The sequence below is a fragment of the Macaca fascicularis genome, chromosome 17 (assembly GCF_037993035.2).
Source record: "Macaca fascicularis isolate 582-1 chromosome 17, T2T-MFA8v1.1".
NCBI classification, from domain to species: Eukaryota; Metazoa; Chordata; class Mammalia; order Primates; family Cercopithecidae; genus Macaca; species Macaca fascicularis.
The window spans coordinates 62,532,531-62,552,999 of record NC_088391.1 but is presented as its reverse complement, the minus strand read 5'-3'; the positions used below and the strand labels follow the sequence as shown (position 1 = coordinate 62,552,999).

The 20,469-nt window shown below is 32.7% G+C and overlaps 1 protein-coding gene across 2 annotated transcripts in view; it reads left to right on the top strand.

Annotated features, from left to right (window-relative positions):
- The window catches only part of DACH1 (dachshund family transcription factor 1), a 435,030-nt gene that overhangs the window by 276,655 nt on the left and 137,906 nt on the right, over positions 1 to 20,469 (top strand). The window contains exons 4-5 of one of the 2 annotated variants that reach the window (XM_005585987.4): positions 18,610 to 18,765; positions 19,170 to 19,342. In XM_005585987.4, coding sequence (XP_005586044.3) covers positions 18,610 to 18,765; positions 19,170 to 19,342 — 329 coding nt within the window. The remainder of the gene's footprint in view (positions 1 to 18,609; positions 18,766 to 19,169; positions 19,343 to 20,469) is intronic. The other variant, XM_015439332.3, reaches the window with a different exon arrangement.

The window sequence follows — 20,469 nt, the reverse complement described above, 5'->3', positions numbered from 1 at the left end:
TAACCTGAATGTTCCAAATACCTTAAAATGTCATCAGATACTGCGGTATTTCTTAAAGTGTGGTCCAGGTCCCATGGAAGGGAGGGTTCCCAAAATAATTCCAGGGAGCCCAAGAAGTCACATCTCATTTCAAAATGACGCCAAGATATTATTTCCTTCTCTTAAACTGTCGTTCCCTCATGAGTATACAGTTGATTTTCAGAGGCTACATGACTCATTTCATCACAATGGGGTGAATGCAGAAGTGGATGTCAAAATCTGGGTGACTTCTTTCAAGCCATGTAGTAAAGAGTTTTGCAAAAGTGTAAAACGAAATGTTTTGCTTCTTATTAATGTTTTTTGAAATACATGCATATGTATTTAAGATTTTTAAAAAACATTTTCCTTGCTAATTTGGTAACTATTTATAATCCATGTATGTAAAGAAGTCCTGAAACCAAGTTGTTTGAAAATTGCTGAGCTATAGATCTATGGATTATAAAGAAGCTCACAATTTTTTAAAATCTATATTAAGAATCCTCATGTATTTACAGTAAGTTTTATTCTAGAGTTTTCTTTAAAATCGCTTATAGTCAGTGGAAATAGTGTGAAGGAGAATAAAATAGTTTCAAATGAAAAAGTGGGAAACTGAGGCCGGGCACAGTGGCTCATGCCTGTAATCCCAGCAGGTTGGGAGGCCAAGGCAGGTGGATCACTTGTGATCAGGAGTTTGAGACCTGCCTGGCCAACATGGCAAAACATCATTTCTACTAAAAATACAAAAATTAGCTGGGAATGGTGGCGCATGGCTGTAATCCCAGCTACTTGGAAGGCTGAGGAGGGAGAATCACTTGAACCCAGGAGGCAGAGGCTGCAGTGGCCTGAGATTGCGCCACTGCACTCCCGCCTGGTTGACAGAGCCAGACTCCATCTCAAAGAGAGAGAGAGAGAGAGAGAGAGAGAGAGAGAGGAGAAAAACTGGGCAATTGTAGATGACTTTATAAGCAGTACGATGCTCTCAGGAAGGCTGACAATGAAGATGAATGAAAAGTTATTTTCAAAATCTCTGTTGATTTTTAAATTATTGTTAGATAATATCCTATTTTCCTCCATTCTTGTAATTAGAATGTCAGTCCCAGCAGGAATCTTTACTAAACTTTTTTTATGCATTTCATTCATCCAACAAACATTTAGTAAGGGTCGTTTCTGTGTAAGGCTTTCTAGTCTATAGCTAATTCCAAATGAATGTGAAAATGTACTCTTCACAACTTTCATTCAAACTATATAACAAATGGCAGATCTGAGATTCAAGCCTACAGTACAACCAGTGAGGCCAGATTGTATATTTATCCATCAAATTTTAATTCTTTGGAATTGAGAAATTTGGTTCAGTAAACACATATTGAATATATATTATATACAAAGAATTCTCATCTACCTTGTCAAAGCAAGGCTTTACTTTATTAAGATATGTGTACTCTCCAAATAAATTAAAACACAATATAAGTATGACTTTTGTGGTAAACCATGAGAATGGTTTTCCTTTGATCCTCTTCTTAGATTCATGATATAGGGACTTGGCTTAATTATATTAATGATTTTTTGTGAGTATATATAACAGATTTTCGTTTTCTTATTGATATGAGATGTTTATAGTGCACTGTATGGCTTGTGAACCCAAGAATACTTTACATTTTTTAATCTGAAGAACAGCCATAATATTTTCTTTGTATTAATTTTCACCTCTTTAGATTTCCACAGAGGACATTTCTAAGATTTATGTATAGCATAAACACTTCTTTTAGTTAATTGTAGAAGTTTAACACTGACTATATTTACAGCCCCGTAGGTATAGTTGAAAATGTCCATATTAAATAGAATTGCTCTCTGGCATGGTTTAAGAAAATGATCTGTGTTATTAATTATACTTTTAGCATAAATGTGCTGTCATTTACTGAAACGTAAAAAAGGAAAATCAGTGATAATGATGATAATATAAAACATCAATTATATTAAGTTAGCAAATTTTGTTCTTTTTTCAGTATTTGATGATTTATGCTTAATGAGGCTAGGGGTTGAAGTTTATTTCAGTATGATGGAATTTCTAGATTTATAATTAGTATTATACTAATATCAGGTCTTTTTAGGTGAACCAAAATGTCAATATCAATGAATTGAAAGCTATATTCCCAAACTGAGTCACGGAATTGTGTAACCATGTTCACATTTTTAATACTGATTAGCTTCACTCCTAGAGTAAAATACTGACTTACAGCATACAAAATGAGTATATAATTTGACTTAATGAAAATGAGATCGTCATTTGTTTACTATGTTTATCAAAATGAAATTTCATATTTTTAAAATATGGGCTACCAAAAGCTGAAAAGAAATAGTCTCTGTGGTATTTAAAACTACAAAAATAATAATTATCACTATTTCTCAATTAATATTTCTCCTTTTCTTAAGCAGTTTTAGGGATACTTAAAGCATAGTTCAAAATTAGAGTTGACAATTTCAAATACAAACCAACCAACAGTGTAATAAAATCAATACTTACATTTCCCTTGAGGCCACTATTTACTGTTTGCTGCACCATTTCCTTAATGGAATGGCAGTTATGTTTGCAGAAACCTTGTAAGTACCATTTTTATGTTTTAACTAAAAGCAGCTTTCTTGAAGAAGTATGATCAAGAAATTCTTGAGTTACTATTAAAAATTGTCATAACCATTTAGTGGTTCATATGAGTGCAGAGAAGGCAGCCTTCCTTTTTATTTTATTTTTTTTAATAAACTCTATTGCATTGATAGGGAGTGATATTTTACTAATAATGGTAATATGTCATTTATATCTTTATTATGATGGACATTGACTTAATATTTAAACATCTCACTATATTTAAACAACTTGCCCCATTTAAATAAACACATTTGCAGTTACTAGGTTACATTTCATTTATGGATTGCTTTTGGCAGATAACTGTAGAAAAAATTAAAGAAAGGGAGGACAATAAAGCAAAATGGCCATTTATTTATCTTCACACAGTAAAATTATTGTCAAAATGTGATTGACAAAGTGATTTACTAATGTCATTTAACTGATTAGTGTTTTTATTGTTAGAATTGGTCAGTAATTTCACTTTTTTTCATTGTTTTGTATTTTGTTTTTTACAAAAAATTGTTTCTGAATAAATGACTTCAGAATTACAATTGACTATCATTTGTCTGTTTCTTTTTTTACTGTACTTTATATTGCATTTGAAATTGTCTAATATGATATTCTTATGTGAATGCTTTAGGTAGATTTGCATTTTTAAGGATTTAATCAAAGTTAAAAAATCAAGTTATTTCCATATTTGCTTTTGGTTTTGTATTCAAGATAATAATAGCAGAAGAATTATTTTAAATGAAAGGGTACTTTTTTCCTCCCAGTGGAGTTTATGTGTGATAAAACTTTGTTTTTATTAGTAATTGTACAAACTTAAGTAGAGAAGTTGTGTGAACAGAATTCCTGGCCTTTTTAGAGGACATATTTTGAAACAGGATATTGAAAATAAAGTCCATTGGCCAACTGAAGTCTTTTTACATGATGATGTCAGCAACTATGTCTTGTGATAAAGCTGCAGTATTTTCATGACAAAGAAAAATTCATATCCCCATCTTTAATAAATGAAGGAGGAAAAAAAGCGTTGTTAGTAGATTCATTCGTTCCCATCTAAACCTTTGTAGCTTCTCTCAAACTGTAAATATTGAGAATAAGATCAGAATAAATATGGTGTTGCATCAAAATTAATCGCTAAAGTTATTACTTATGGTGTCACATGTATTCCACATTCAGGCTTTTCACTCAAAGCTTTGAAGAGCCCTGCAGGACCAACCAAATGTAATTGATACAGAATCATTGCTACACAACAGCTGCAGTAACAAGGTGCTGCAGCTTTTACTTTAATCTACCTTTCTTTCTGAGAGTTTATTATGTTTTTGAATTTATTCTTTTGTAGATCTGGGAGCTATCTTTTTTATGGAAATTAATCTTTTTAGAAGATTTGTACTCTCTTTTTCAAACACTAATACATTCATTCAAGTATCCTATTATTCAGATCCAGCTGGCTTTTATCTGGTGATATTTACTTCAAAAAGCCAAGTTAAATGGTATCATAGATTAATTCTCAGGGCACAGGAAAGCTTTTTTAGAGAAAAACATGATTTGGTAATTACTTGAAATATCATAAAAAAATCACAGAAAATGTCAAAATGTGTTGTATAATCCATCATAATAAAAAACTTCAAAAAGTTGTTTCACTGAAGATGTGGTATTCCAAGTCCATCATGTTTTTATTTTAGTCAAATATTATATAACGCATAAGTTTGTTTGAGGTTTTAACAAACTATATCATGAATTTTAGTTTTCCATTGTTTGTTCACACAAAGCAGTGAAACTTCAAAAGGGGCATTATCCACTGCTATCTGTTACATAAATCAAACTGGAAATAAGACACATTTTACAATTCAATTTAAGATCCCACTGAGACAATAATGTTGCAAGCTGTGCATTTTGCAAAGTAATATAGTAATGTCTAGTTTGCATTTTTGAAAAACCAAATTAATCACACTTTATTGAATACGTTGGAGCAAACCTAAAATTCATCTATTATTAAAAACTTGTGCAACAAACACAAACTATATTTTATACATAAAGGACAAACTCATTTATTCATTAGGATAAAACACTTGGAGTCTGCATTTTGTAACTATGAAAGAAATGACATTTGCTCTTGGGGCTTTTTTGAATTTTTGAAAGCAGTCTACTACGCACAGTAAGCTGCTTGAAACTATTTTAACATGTTAAATTGTATCAGGTTTTAAGCTTTGCAGATAAAAATAGAAATTTAACCAAAAAACTTTGGGCTATGAAAACAAAAATCATTAAAGTAAGTGATATAATGTGAAGGGACAACTCACACAAATGAAAATAATCACATTGGGTATTATTTTACATGTGAGAAACCTAAAATAACATGATTATTTGATGGCTTTGATGAGGAAGAGAAAACTCCTCCCGGGCAGAATGAAGGCTCATCATGCTATTTGATTTTTTCAGGCTGAAGATAATAAGTACTTTCTGCATGTATACATTTTTAGGTGTGCAATTCCCTATAGTATTAGATATAAATTTTTGTGATATCTTTTGGAAATTATTGCCTACATGATATATTATATATTATCATTTTTGAGAGGTCAGTATTAAAGAATGCTGGTGAATATAAGAATTGTGAATAGTGAAGAATAGTAATAAATAGTGAGAAAAATGAATAGTAAGTCTAGGATGTTTATTTTACTGGTGCATATTTTTCAATGTCAGGGTATTACACACCGTTTTCCTGTTTGCTGACGTGTAAAATATTCTGTTTGATAACAGTTATTTGAAGTGCCATGTAATATACACTTTGCACCAAATAGAAATTGCAGTATTAAAGCATATTCTCCAGATTTAATTTTTCTTTAAAAAGATTGAAGCAACCTTGTTACATTTCATAAACCTTACTATTTAATCTTGAATTTGGGAGTAGTATTCCCTTTTTAGCATCTCCAACTATGTCACTCAGGGAGGGTCTAAAAGCTGTCTGTTAACCCTGAATCTACCAAGTATCCTCTTGCTTTTCTAATAAGATCTCCACGTTGTTGACTCAGTAATTGGTAAGCTGGTACCCTCTGTCAAGAAAAGATAAATTATATCTCTGTATGTGAAGCCTTCCAAACATGATACAGATAGTTTTTTCTTAATTAAAAAAAATATTAACTTCTGTATAAAAGGAACTACAGCCAGTAGGTTTAGATATGGAGTAGAGTATGCAGTAACCACTTGTCCTCACCCAACATAATTGTTTTGTCATGACTGGCTCTGAAAACCAATTTGTTCTTCAGTCATCTTCTTAGAAAACTCTAATGATAAAGAACACAAGAGGTTTTTTTTCTATTTTATCAATTTTCCAGTGGCATGAAATATGAGATTCAGGAATCCTGCTCTGGTCATATCAATGTCAATGTGGTGGATGACAGAACTCAGGATGATTATTCCTGATGATGAGTTCCTTCTCCTCCTTCTGACTATCTGATACATCACTTTAATCATATCTCTCCTCTGCCTAAGATGATGACCAAACTCATCATCCTGACATCTGAGAACTTTCATAATCTGGTTCTAGCCTACCTAATTCCTTCTGACTTCTCAGGCTTTCCTAATATGTGTTCTCTCCTCGAGTCAATTGAGCTACCCAGTTGTCATCCAGACGCACCATTTATGTATGTCTTCGCCTCATTGCGTGGCCCAGGCAATTCTCTGAACTGGGTGTGCTCTGTTATGCCATGGAGAAGGCATGGGGCCAGAAGTCATGCAAACATCTTCTAAATTCAGCTCTTTTTCCAAAAGGCTGTGCGACCTTAAGGACTTAATTTAATAACTCTGAACCTCAGCTTCCTTTGCTGTAAAATGAGGGTATTAGACTTTATGGTGCCATCCTCAGCAAAGTCTCACCTTATTGCATCATTTTAAAATATATTTTTTTCCAACACACATGGTTACATGTGCTCAGACAGACACATGCACATGAGAAAATTCTTTTTCATCCTTCCATCGTTGGTATATCATATTACTTTATTTATTTGCTTATTATTTTTTCAACCTCCTTGTAGTTTGAATATAAGCTCCATGAGGATATAAAGTTTTAGCTGCTTTGTCCATTGCTATCTCCCCAGTGCTTACCACAGTACCTGGCACAAAGCAGATGTTCAATATATGCTAAAAAAAAAAATGAATGAACAAATGATTTCAATGTCTATTTTGTTCTCTAATATTCTATGATTCAAATATACACAGAAAAATAAATTGTAGGTTGTATTACAAAGTTTACATGCAATTTATTGCTCCTTGGCCTATACACTATAACATTCTGGATATATTTTTTAAAATTGTGTTTTCTGCTCTATTTCTTTGTTTGCTAGTTCATATGACTGCATAATAATCTTAGTCTGATCGTTTCTGTTTGTTTGCCTCCCTTAGATTTCCAATATGCAGTGGTAACTTAATTTTGAAATAAATAAGAACACAAATTGTTTTTCAAAGCCTTCTTATTTATCATCTAAAATTTAAAATTATATTAATATTAACTAGAATAAATGCACATAATTAAACGATTTTCAAAAAATGTTTTTACAGTTCAGTAGAGATTTGACACAGTTCAAAAGTTAAGCCATGTTCTATTCTTAAAGTCTTAATACTTTTGTGAGTTAGATTTGAAATAGATAAATATATTTAAAACACCCATCATAGTAATTTGCACACACAAGTATTAAAAGATAAGCCATCTTTGCATTATTGTTTGTTGGTATGTCCATAACACAATTATGTTTCTTGTGAAATGATTTAAGGATACTTACACTAAAGCATAAAGTCCAGATATTTCTTTCTGAAAAGCAACTCTTCGTAGGAAGCTCGCAGAGCGAAATTTCAAAATCAAAGAAGAAAACAGTTTTTACACAGATCATTTTAACCAAAGAAAGTTCCTAGGTATTTAACTTGTTTTGAAAAATTTTGTTTTAATCTAGTAGCTGAAGTCTTAAGTAGTTGTTCCATATAAATTATTTTAATTAAGAGCAACATTTGTTGCAAGTTTAACAAGGTGCACTTACCCAGGCGACCTCGTCTTAGGCCAGGCTTATCTAAATGAGAGCATCAGTATATGATAATCTTAATATTCTCTGATGTATTGATGGGAGAGAATGTGTGTGGTAGAACAGGCAAAAAGTAGGAAAGGTGCAATACTTTAACACTGGAGGAAATATTAAAATTATTTAAGACAGCTTGGGATTACAAGGTAAATAACAGATTATAGTAAGTATTTTACAATGGAGAATATCTTTTAGAATCAGGTAACGATTTATTGTTAAGTACGGACCCCCAAGATGATGATGATTCTTATAATTATTTGAGACAGGGTCTTGCTCAGTCACCCAGGCTGGAATGCAGTGGGATGGTCATGGCTCACTGCAGCCCTGCAACCTCTGCCTCCCAGGCTCAAGCAACCCTCCTGCGTCAGCCTCCTGAGTAGGTGGGACTACGGATGTGCGCCACCATGTCTGGCTGATTTTTGTATTTTTCGTAGAGATAGGGTTTCCCCATGTTGCCCGGGCTGGGCTTGAACTCCTGAGTTCGGGTGATCTGTCCACCTCAGCCTCCCAAAGTGCTTGGATTGCAGATGTGAACCACTGTGCCTGACCATGGAGATAATTATTTTTAATAGGTGGATTTCTCTAACACTGAAAGCATTCAAAATTCAGTAGCTTTATTACTATTATTTCTAGATAATGATAATTTGAATACACGTTATTTTTGTAAGTTGGGAATTTTTAAAAATCCTATTTCTTTGACCGTTTTAGAAAATACACCATATTTCATTATTCATTATTTGTTTTTTACAAGGGATGTACCTTCTTAATATTGATATTGGGAAAAATTATTGGGAAAAAGAAACAAAAATGAATGTGATTGATTTAGCTAAATGCCATCCTGAGTTGTTATCTTTCTAAATTGAAACCGGTGTTTAGCACTTGAGTCTGACATTGTGTAACTTTACATAGGTTCATACCCCTTATATTCTTCATTGGTCACATTATGGTTACAATAATTAAGTTAGATAACTTTTAAAATAAAAAGAATACAAATGTTTAAATTTTACTTTATATTTACCTATGAAGATTGATATTTTGAGAAAATAAATCCCTATTTAGAAACATAGTTTTAAACCCTCTTTCTTGTTCTAACTCTCATTGTCACGGCAATCTACAGAAGAGTTTTATAACCATTTATTCTTGGGATAAAAATGAGTGCTTATATTTTCCCCAAATTGGAGTATAAAGGTAAAAATAAAATTATCCATATTGCTGCTGATCTGAATTATTCTTCCCATTGCCAGCAGCCAAAATTTTATTGGTCCTTTTGACCTTGAAAACCTCCTCCACTGAATGCCCATGAAAAACTGATGAAAAGTGCTTTGAATAGAATGTCTTCACTATGTATAATAGAAGCTATGGTCAGAATGATTTGGTTTCATATAAACAGTAGCTTTCAACAAGTCTGCCATCTGCATGTAATCTACACTATAATATAATATTATTTCAGTGGTCCTTCAAATGTGTTGAATTCTTTTCTGTTATATGCAGTACCTCAATTTAAAGGCAGCCACCTCCATAATGTTTTTAAGATGAACTTTGTAATTACTGGATATCCTGATTATCATATTACAAGTTGGACTAATGGCACATTTTGAAATTATTCTTAGTTGTGTCTTTTTGGTTTTATCTTTCTTTAGGCTGTCTACCTTAAATAGTAGTTAGGATTGTTAAATCTTTAAATTCAATCATAATGTGCATCCATTCATTATTAATTGAGAGCCTAAGATATGTCAGGCATTCATGTATTCATGTTGATTATCTTATTTAAAAGAATATTTTAGCTTAGAAGTAAGTGGAGAGACTTGAATATTATAAAAATGCATTAATACAACCATTTATGCTAAGAATTTGTTATAATCTGTGTAATTTGTATTAAACTATAGGAGTCACATACCAGTATTTGTTTATTCTTGCTCAGCTCTTCAGGATTAAAACACTATGCAATGTGGTTTATTTGAGACTTATTCTATGGTTTGTAGTAGAAATACATTTTTGGTAGCAATACCTTTATTCTTTCCATACCCACTTAAAGCATCATGGCTTAATCTACTATGTAGAAATTAATGACTTCCAAATCTTCCTCATTAGGCATCTCCTTTTCTTCCAAATTTCAGTCCCATATTTATAATTACCTGTTGTCAATCTCTGCATGACTATTACCGAAACATCTCATATTCAACCAGTACAATATTGAACTGAATTTGATTCATTGTAAAATCTGATCTTCTTTATAAGGGTGATAAAAAGCTTGGATTGTGAATTCAGAATTAGGATAATGCACATAAAAGTTAACAAAATGCCAACACTTCCTAAGTACATGATATATACTAGATACTATCATCATCATCGCCTCCTTAATTGTGCCACTGTACAACAATTGTTAATCTAGATGCTGAATTCATCTTTCATATTTACTCACTTCATCTCCATTCGTATCTAAGTGGTTACTAAGTTCCATCAAGCTTATTTCCAAAATGTTAAACATATTACCAATTCTTTATCTTCTCTATCTTTAATTACAGTTAAGAATAATAATTAGGGCCGGGCGCAGTGGCTCATGCCCGTAATCCCAGCACTTTGGGAGGGCGAGGAGGGCAGATCACGAAGTCAGGACTTTGAGATCAGCCTGGCATTGTGAAACCTCGTCTCTACTAAAATACAAAAATTAGCTGGACATGGTGGCGTGTGCTGTAGCCTCAGCTACTCCGGAGGCTGGGGCAGAACAATCACTTGAACTCGGTAGGCGGAGTGGCCAAGATTACACCACTGCTCTCCAGCTTGAGCGACAGAGTGAGATTCTGTATTAAAAAAAAAAAAAAAAAAGTAATAATTAGGCAAATACATGTTATTATATGTGCATGTGCCTCTCCTGCATATCATAAGCTGCTCCATAACAACGGCTCTATCTGAATACTTTTATTGCCACAATGATGTTTACCAGATATAAATGTGAGAATTGGTCTGGATCTGAAGCTCTCAACTAAAGAACTGATTGAGAGTTAGTCTTACCTTATTTATTTCTACAGATACAGTGATGAGAAGAAAAAAAAAAGACACAGGCTTGACCACGTGGAACTTACATTAAGACAAAATTTTAAAATATTTTTCTTAAAAACAATTGGAAGAAAATGAAGACCTCTAAGCAGGGGAGTGACAATGTAAGATTTGTAATTAAAAGTGGTGGTCCTAAGTTTGATTACAGTACTTGAGGTAAAAACAGACAAAATAGAGATAAATAATAGAGATGAAATCAGTAGGACATGAAAAAGGAGTTGGGCGCTGATGGTGCACAGGAAGAGATGAGAAGATAAAATGGATTCCTGGGTTCCTGGCTTATAAAACTCACTGGTGATGTCCTTCTTTGAGGCTAACCAGGTTTAGGAAGGAGACAAATTAATACTTAAATCCATACATATGAGAAATATCAAAACAATTGCCAAAGCATACCATCTCACTTATGAAGGTTTTATACTTTTTGGAAAATTCAATAGCAATTTTCCTCAAGTGGGAAGAAAAGCTTTAAATTTCAACACAAATAATTGAAAACTGATGGTATTGTATAAAATCATGAAAATTAAAACTTATTTTAACTTGCCATGGGCAACATTTGTATATGAGCATAAAAATATTAATAATATATACCTTGACATTGATTACTCCACTAACAATATATAAAATATAACTCACCATTTTATTGAATGTGATTATAAATCTATAGGGAAATTACAATATCCTTAGAAAAAGAATTTCTATTTCATTGGTTTGCCTAATAGAAGAATAATTTGATGAAGTAAAGTTAGAAAAAGTAGAAATTCATTAACATTGGCAATAAGAAAGGCTAAAAGATGTAAAACAAAATTAACATAGATACTTTATACCAAACTGCTTTATTTTGAAGAACTGTATGAATAAGTTTTAGATAGCAAAGTGTGTACATACCTTGTGTGGTCATTTCTACATTGTCCTTTATCTGTAATCAAATTATACTTAAGTTGTAGAAATTAACCAATTTTTTTCAGTCTCATTTCCACTGACTAGAAACATTTGGCTCTTGCTTAAAATCAGCTTATAGTCTGTATTTACAAGACACCCAAATATGTAGTCAATACAAATCAATCTGGCTACTAATTTTTTTCTTATACAAAAATCTATATAACTATTTACCCAGTCTGAGTCTGCGTTTGTTTGTTTTATTTTGGGATGTGGATCTATTTTCCTTGGTTAACACTTAGAGCATGGGGCTAATGAGTCCAAAGACAACAACAGCATCAAAAAAACAGTGTCTTCTGATATAATTATCTCTCTCTCCTGCACATATAATATTTTACCTTTTATCTTTATAATTCTGACCCTATTTCTTTTAGTTTGAGTTGCATCAAAACTTTCTGAAATTAACTACGACATAAGGAAAAATACATGAAAAATTGTTACTTATACATTGAAATTATTTTAATAAATTTTATGAGTTCCAAAATGAAAGCTATTTAAAATTGAAACCATTGTCTATTTTAAGTTTCCTAACGCTATTTTTGTGTTTCATAATTATCCAAAGTTTCTCAGGATAAAAAAAGCCATTGTTTTTAGTAATGTCTGCCTGTTCGTTAAGTATCGTTTCATCTTACGTTAGTCACTTGGATATCAGATTTGATTTTATGGTTTGTTTCCCATTTTCTTTAGTTCAACAATCATTGGCCATAGGAAACATTATTCAGCCAAAACTGAAAAATAAGCAGTTCTAGTTTCGATTAATTTGTGTGTACTTTGTACAACTTCACTTATTGTTACTTTCAGCACCATTGTGGAGTATATAGGGCAATAGCAATATCTTAAGAAAGTGAAGAAATTTAGAATTAACAAAGTTTTGACGATTCCAAGAACACTAATAGCATCAGTATTATGTTATAAACAATGCATGTAAAATGAAACATATTGAAACAGCTCTGCTTTCAAAAAAAAAAAAAATCACAGGTAAGACAAAAGTCCCCTTGTATGTCTAGAGTTTCACATTCCTAATTAACTATATCTGACATCCAAGTAACACAGGGTAAGATTTAGTGAGTGATAGATAACTAAAGAAAAAATATCTAATTATTTATGGGAAAGTGACATATTTTCCTAAATGATATATTTGTAGGTAATGGGGCAGTTAGAATTTATAACAACATTATTTTTCTCTCAAGAAAAAAATAATTTGATGTAAGAATATTAAGCCAAGCAGAATTGGTTACATGAAAGCCAGCCAGTTCTTTTTTTTTTTTTTTTTTTTTTTTTCCAGAACCTCCAAATCAAACATGATACATGTGCTGACCTACTCTGCGGACATTATTTTGCAATACCAGCTAGGAGGCACTTGTGGCATTTTCTTTGCAAAACCGCTACATTTAAAACAGGAACATTTTAAACTGTTTCCCTAATTAATTATACCCCTAGAAGATTTCTTCTTTTCTCATTTTAGCGTGATGAAGTCAAACCAAAGCATCAGGAGATTTCAGTGTTTTTATATCCTAGAGTAGATCAACTGGGATTAGATAGTTATCCAAAAGAATATTTAAAGACTATATTACAATAACTTTCATGAAAGGACTGTTTCCACAACTCATGCAAAATACTAGCATTACTGCTGACATTTTATATCATTTTGTTAATAGAGTGAACTTAATCCACTGAAAGATAATAACTTGTTTATTCTCTCACCTACCTCTGAACTAACAGCTGAACATCTGTAGCACCTGTGACTAGTATTTACTTTTATTTAGAAGTTTTGTTTTCATTGTTAAGATGGAGTTGACATCTTTCTAAGTGGTCTCCAATGGTATGGAGTAAATGCCTGCTCTTGCCGTCATTTTCATTGTAAACGAATCTTGACAATGTCAGGTTCCCGTCACAATATATCAGTGTCACTCAATAAGCAGTGGTGTGACCGTTAGTCCCTTTGAGATTTGCCTCCTTTATCAGGGTCAGCCTGTGGGAAAATCTTAACAAATAGTTACATGTCACCTAGGTATAAGTGATAGTAATACAGTAGTTAAATACACTTTTACTATTTTAATGCATGGTAATTTAAAGGGCATTTACATTTTACAGATCACTTTAGTTTTGTGTTTGATTACTTCATGTGTTTTCTATCTAAAATGCATAGAAATACTGTGGATTTCTCTTTGGGAACCTGTTTCTCATTGGATATATTTAGGAATGAAATGAACAAATTCATGAATATACGTAATTATTTGGACTAAGACTATAATTGGTGCTACGCATACACACACTCAAAATTGTTACTGTGTTTTTAGTAAAGAGAAACTAACAATATCTTTCTCCAAAACATTTTTCATTCCCTTTCCTACCTAAAAATTGTGCTTCCCGTTATTTCTCTTTATTCTTTCCCTTTATTTCAGTTTATTTACAAGAACCAGTTACTAAAATTTGATTTATAATATAGCCATATTTGTAGTCCATTTTCTTGCATATGTTTATGTAACAGGATATTAAATAAAATTTTTCCTGTGGTTGCCAACAAGAAAAAAAGGTGTCAGGTACTCCTCATTTCAAGAAAGTAAAAAACAATTGGTACTTATTAATAGCAACTGAATCAGCATTGCTGTCTTAACTATCACTCCAGACTTCATGAACAACCACCTTCTTCCTTTATAAGAATAGGCCACACTCATTTATGTACATTCATTTGTAAGATGGGATTTGAAGAGGTCATTCTTTTGAAAGGACAGCAACTTGTAGGTATGGCTGTGGTTTAATAATTCCTGTTTGAGCATGCTTCCTCACAGAGAAGGTCAAGGGAGGAGAATTCCAAGACAATTACTCAAGGATTGCAGATGCTTCCACCTGGTTTGGTAGCTGGATTTCTGCTTAAGTGTGAACTGCTGATTGGGAGCAGGGGTTGGAGGTGGTGGCAAAGAATTGAGGAGAAGGGAGCAGGCTGGAGAAAGTGGACATCAGAACAAGAGGACCTACACCAGGAGGAGGGCCTTAGTATCAAGAGGCAGTTTAGGGAGTTTAGGGAGCTTAGAGGATCATGAAGCTGGAGGAGATTCTACTGTGAGGGACTTGTGCAGTTAGGAGTTTCCCCAGTAAGGATTACCTTAAAGGATCAGACATTACCACCATGGAAATATTTAGATTTAGGCCTCTACCACTTGGAAGATGTCAGTTGCCTAAAGGCGTAGCCACAGAAGTTGCAGTGCAGGGGAAATTTAAGCAGGAACCATGTAAGCAGAGACGTTTATCCTACTACCCAGAAGAAAGAGAGGAGGAAGACAGGATGGTTGAAAAGCTGAGCAAGCCTCTGTCTTCCAGATACCTAGACTCTAGAAATGGCTAATGCTAATGGGGATGGGGAAGCAGCGATGACAGTTAACTAGAATGGATTTATTTATTTATTTATTTATTTATTTATTTATGTGTTTCTTTATTTATTTTTGAGACGGAGTCTCGCTCTATCGCCCAGGCTGGAGTGCAGTGGCGCGATCTCAGCTCACTGCAAGCTCCGCCTCCCGGGTTCACGCCATTCTGCTGCCTCAGCCCCCCGAGTAACTGGGACTACAGGCTTCCGCCACTACGTCCGTCCAATTTTTTGTATTTTTAGTAGAAACGGAGTTTCACTGTGTTAGCCAGGATGGTCTCGATCTCCTGACCTTGTGATCCGTCCCCCTCGGCCTCACAAAGTGCTGGGATTGGAGGCATGAGCCACCACGCCCGGCCTAGAATGGATTTATTATACTCAAAATCTGCTCAAGGCTCTTAAGGGATAGAATAGGGAACCTTGACAAAGCTTTTTTGAAGGCAGTAATTAGAGGAAAACGAAAACCATTTTATATTTTTAACTCATCGTTTCTGACTATTCAGTAATCTGGTACCCTTAGAGTAGGGTATCACAATTTAAGGATGTATTTCTGCATTTCAAACCTGGTCCATCATAAAATATGTATCACAAAATGCAGTAAAAATATCAAGTGAGGGTAAGCCCAGGGAAATAGTCTGAGTCCATGAAGACTAAGACATTACATCAAACTTATTTTTCAAAAGCTTTGTTTTAACGTTGGAATGGGGAGGGACTAAGCGGGGAGAGGACCTCCCACACCTAGTCCTTACAGATTTGAATTTCAGTTACACTAAATCTTGAAATAACCTTGCTTGTCCCATCTTTTACACAAAAGAAAAACTAAACACACACAGTCACTCTTTATATATAAATTCCATATATTTAAATATGTAGGTATTAGTATATTTGTAATACCAGTAAGTCAGTTTTTTCGGTTTCTGTCTTCCCTTGCCGAATATTAGAAGTTTCTTATATATCGAATCTGCTGCTGTTTCTTGCAGTCTTAATAGTAAATATGAATTTTAAAGGTATTTATGTGTGTATATATATATTTTGTGTGTAAGCATAGTACATATATGCTGGTTTATACCGTGCTATATGTTGGCTTAAAACAAAATTGTGAAATATGCACTTAATAACTATGGGCATGTCTTGTTCTGAAGTGGCCTATTTTCAATTCTTATTTATTCATGCTAATAGAGGAAAAGGATGTTATAAATAATGCAAAAATCACTTACAGCTGACTTGGTTATATATTGTATATTTTTCATCAGACTTAGTTTCTTAATTGTTTGCTCTATTTATTACCCAAATGAGCTAACATCATGAGTATTTAACAAATGATGATTGGCGGAGATGGCTAGAAGCATTCTATGTATCGCGAAAATCTAATATAGCATTAGAAACTTACTAGAGAAAATTCACATATGAATGCTTGATATTTACCTGTGCAAAAGGGACTGATATCTGTGATGCAAAAACAGATGTGAAAATGAAGAGTGTTTTGTCTGTAGTTTGTTTTCAGAGTGATTTAATCAGAATGTTAAGATAATATTTTACACCTTAATAATGTGAAAAATAGAGTTATTGTGCATCTCTACTGATATGAGTGAAATTTAAATATATTTGCAGAAATAACTATTTCCCATTTATTTATTTATCCTGGCAATAAGGACTTCAATAAAAGAGGACATTAGTTTAAGTGAACAGAAAAACAAAAGTAGATTATAGGTGTAAATGGAGCTCAAACTGAATCCAAAATAATGAATGTCTATTTTTCCACTCCATATTTTAGTTAATTATCCTCAAATATGCAATATACTATGAAAATGTAATGGTTACATTTGTTGAAAATTTAAATGAAGTATAAAATATAGAGAAAATTACTTATTATTTCTTACTTTCCAGCACAATTTTTATATTAAAATAATATTTATTCCAAAGCATGATTTCTATATCCCGATAGTCAGTTTTAACTGATAACATACAAGGTAAAATCAATGCTGAATCATAACATTTGACCAAATCAAATCCCACAGATTTTGGGAATTAAGCCTGCAATAAAAAATTGCATGTACTTTGATAAAGGCAATGTAAAGAGAAGATGTTTACAATGTTTTATAATAATAATCTCTTGATAGCATACATTTGAAAAATTCATCTATTTATAGTTCTTGCATGTTTGACTAGTACCTTAGAATAAGTGTCAAAAAAGTTATGAGAACAGAAATAAGGTGTATAAATTTGTGAATATGAAAAGAACTTTTATATCACAGTGTAGGAGCAAGCTGGAGAAATTTCATTTATGTGAGTCGTTTCTGCATAAAGCTATAAACTTTTTTAAAACCAAAAGCTGTCATGGTTTCTTGTAAAATAATAAAGATAATAAAGATATCCATTTTAATTGATTCTTTTCATTGTTTAATAAAATTGCTTTGTTTGATTGCTGAAGAATTTGAATTGAGTTTTCATTACCCACTTCTGAACAATTTACTCTAAGATCCAGACAGTATTGAGCTAATGAGTTTGAATTTATATTGAACCTTAACTGTCTTCATGAAGTAAATGGGAAAAAATCATGGCAGTAACTAAGTATTCTTCATTAAGAACTATGTCATAGAGATTTTACAATGAGGCTTTTAGCAGAGTTAAAGCATCAAATTGGAGTTTTACCAACTCTGCTGTTTCTATGCATATTATATGAAAATATGGTTTCTTTTTTTAAGAAATAAAAAAGTCATGAGCTAATAGAGATATTACAGAAATTTCCTCTAAGTGGATAGTTTGTATTTTCAACAGATTCAGTTAAGGAATAAATTAATATTGAATTAATTTAATTTGAGAGCACATTGAAATTGAAATGATTTATAAACACCTTCCAAGGAGTATTCTAATAAGGTATTTCGTGAACTTTTAAAATCCAAGGAATTGCCACCAATATTGAAATGCAGGTCCTCAGTTGAGTGACATTGACATGGAGACATAAATGTATATTTCTCTTTATTGAAAACAAGTGATGTATTTATTCATACAAACATGCATGCATATTTAATTTTTGCTTTGGCATTATATTCTATAAAGTGATCTTTTGTGTTCTCTGTACAATGTCTAACCAAGCTGGACATTTAATGGCTCCATTTTTAGGATTTGCTGTGTAATGAAGTTAGGCACTTTATTTGATGCCTAGGATGTCATTTACTACAAGGATAACTTTGCATTCTATAAATATTAGTGTGTTTCAATTCCAAGGAGTAATTAATTATCTAGTTAATATAATAGAGACAATTTAATATTAAGCTGGATAGCCAACACAGTATTAGACTCCACCACTAGGTTAAATGTTGCAGAAATACTATTTTTTAAAATTTTGAGATCCTATATAAGAAACAGAAAATCAAAAAGAATGTGCAGCTTAGGGGAAATTTACTTACCTCAGCTTATTTCCCTAGAAATCAGTTTTCCAACTCCAAATGTGATATATTTTTTAAAACGTCATTTTAAATTAGTCGTTTTAAGATTTGGAATAATATTATATCCAAGTAATTTATATTCATTCCCCACAGGCAGCAGTGATGGTTCCTGGGATAAGGAAACACTGCCCTCTTCCCCATCCCAGGGACCTCAGGCCTCTGTAACCCAGCCCCGCTTGCCTGGAGCACGTAGCCTTCCACTTAGTCATCCTCTCAACCATCTTCAGCAGAGCCACCTTCTGCCAAATGGTACGATGGCATTTTTTAGCATTAAAAAATCGTAGTTTTAAAAATTGTAATTATCAGTTGGCAAAATAAGACATAATACAGAGATATACTATATTTACATAACTAATTGGGATAAGTTAAAGAACACCCTAGTATTTTAAGCAAGATTCAGACAGATTACAGGAATAATATAGCAAAGAATTGACCATTTGTATTAAACACAGGAAAAGTTAGGAAATGAAAAACCATGGGACCAAACCAAATAGCTATAAGCCTAGTTTCTCTGAGTAGTGAGTGAAATTTTTGCATACGAAGAGGAAAAATATTTTTTCTTTGACTATCATTATTAGAAAACTTTTGAATGTTTCAATTTTTAATGATTTATGCCCTCCAGAGCAATGATGATATATGTGCATTTTTTATAGGACTGGAACTTCCTTTTATGATGATGCCCCACCCTCTAATTCCTGTCAGCCTACCTCCAGCGTCTGTCACCATGGCAATGAGCCAGATGAACCACCTCAGCACCATTGCAAATATGGCTGCAGCAGCACAAGTTCAGAGTCCCCCATCCAGAGTGGAGACATCAGTTATTAAGGTAATTCTTTTTTTATACAATTATTTTGGCATGTTCATCTTAAGCCACCATCTATTAATCCATTTTTCTTATTCCATAAGTACATTTGAACTCTAAAAAGCTAAGTGATAGTAAATAGATTATTTAAAGAGTAGCAAGTGGCCCCAGGGGCACACTACTTACTTAGGCAGGCTAGGGTTGCTTTAAATTCTCTATATATCTATTAAGATAGAGAAAAACATAGGACATTAAATGTTATAGTTCAAATTGTCTGTGTTCTTACATGGGTAGTTGTGTGTATGTGTGTGTGGTGTTATGAGCATTTATGTGAGGAGAATCAGAAGCCCAGAAGGGATAAATTCTGCCACTTTCTAGCTCTGTCACCTTAGACATGTAATTCAATCTTCCTGATTCTAGTAAATATCTAATAAAGGCATAATCTAGTGTGGATTATTTTGTGAAAACTAAATGAAGTAATAAAATTGGAAGTTTCCACACATTCAAAAATACACTAAATTGAAGGTAACATTATTGTTATATAAACTTCATATGTGCATATATACACAATTCTGTCTCCTCTATCCCTGTGAATCTGTGTGTGTATGTGTGTGAATTGTATGAGTTTATATATATATATATATATATATATGTATATATAATCTTTTTCCTTTATATTATTTTAAAATGTGTACTTAAATCAAATTATTTTAAGTGCATTGTCTGATTGGCCAAGGAGTAAGAAATAACAAAAAATTAAGAATAGATTATTGATTTTTAAACTAAGTAAAAGATATTTTATGCTTCATGATCATTATTTGACATTACAATTATCCCATTTTTCTGAATACAATACACTTAAATTTTAGGGTAGCCTCTGGAGCACATCTTATGTAAAAGGCCCTGTTACTACTTACATACAATGTTGAGTAATATGCAAATAGGAATTTTTCTCATGTTAAAGGCTCTAAAAACAAAGATATGTCCCAGATGCTTTGAGCAGTTTCTGTAGTATCAATACCAGAGGAAAAATAACCCAAAGTCTCACAGAAGACCCGGATCAACTACTCAAAGATCGCCACCTGAGAGAACGCCAGTGAGTGCCACATTGATCTCAGCCAAGGAACTGATTAAAAAAAAAAAAAAAAAAA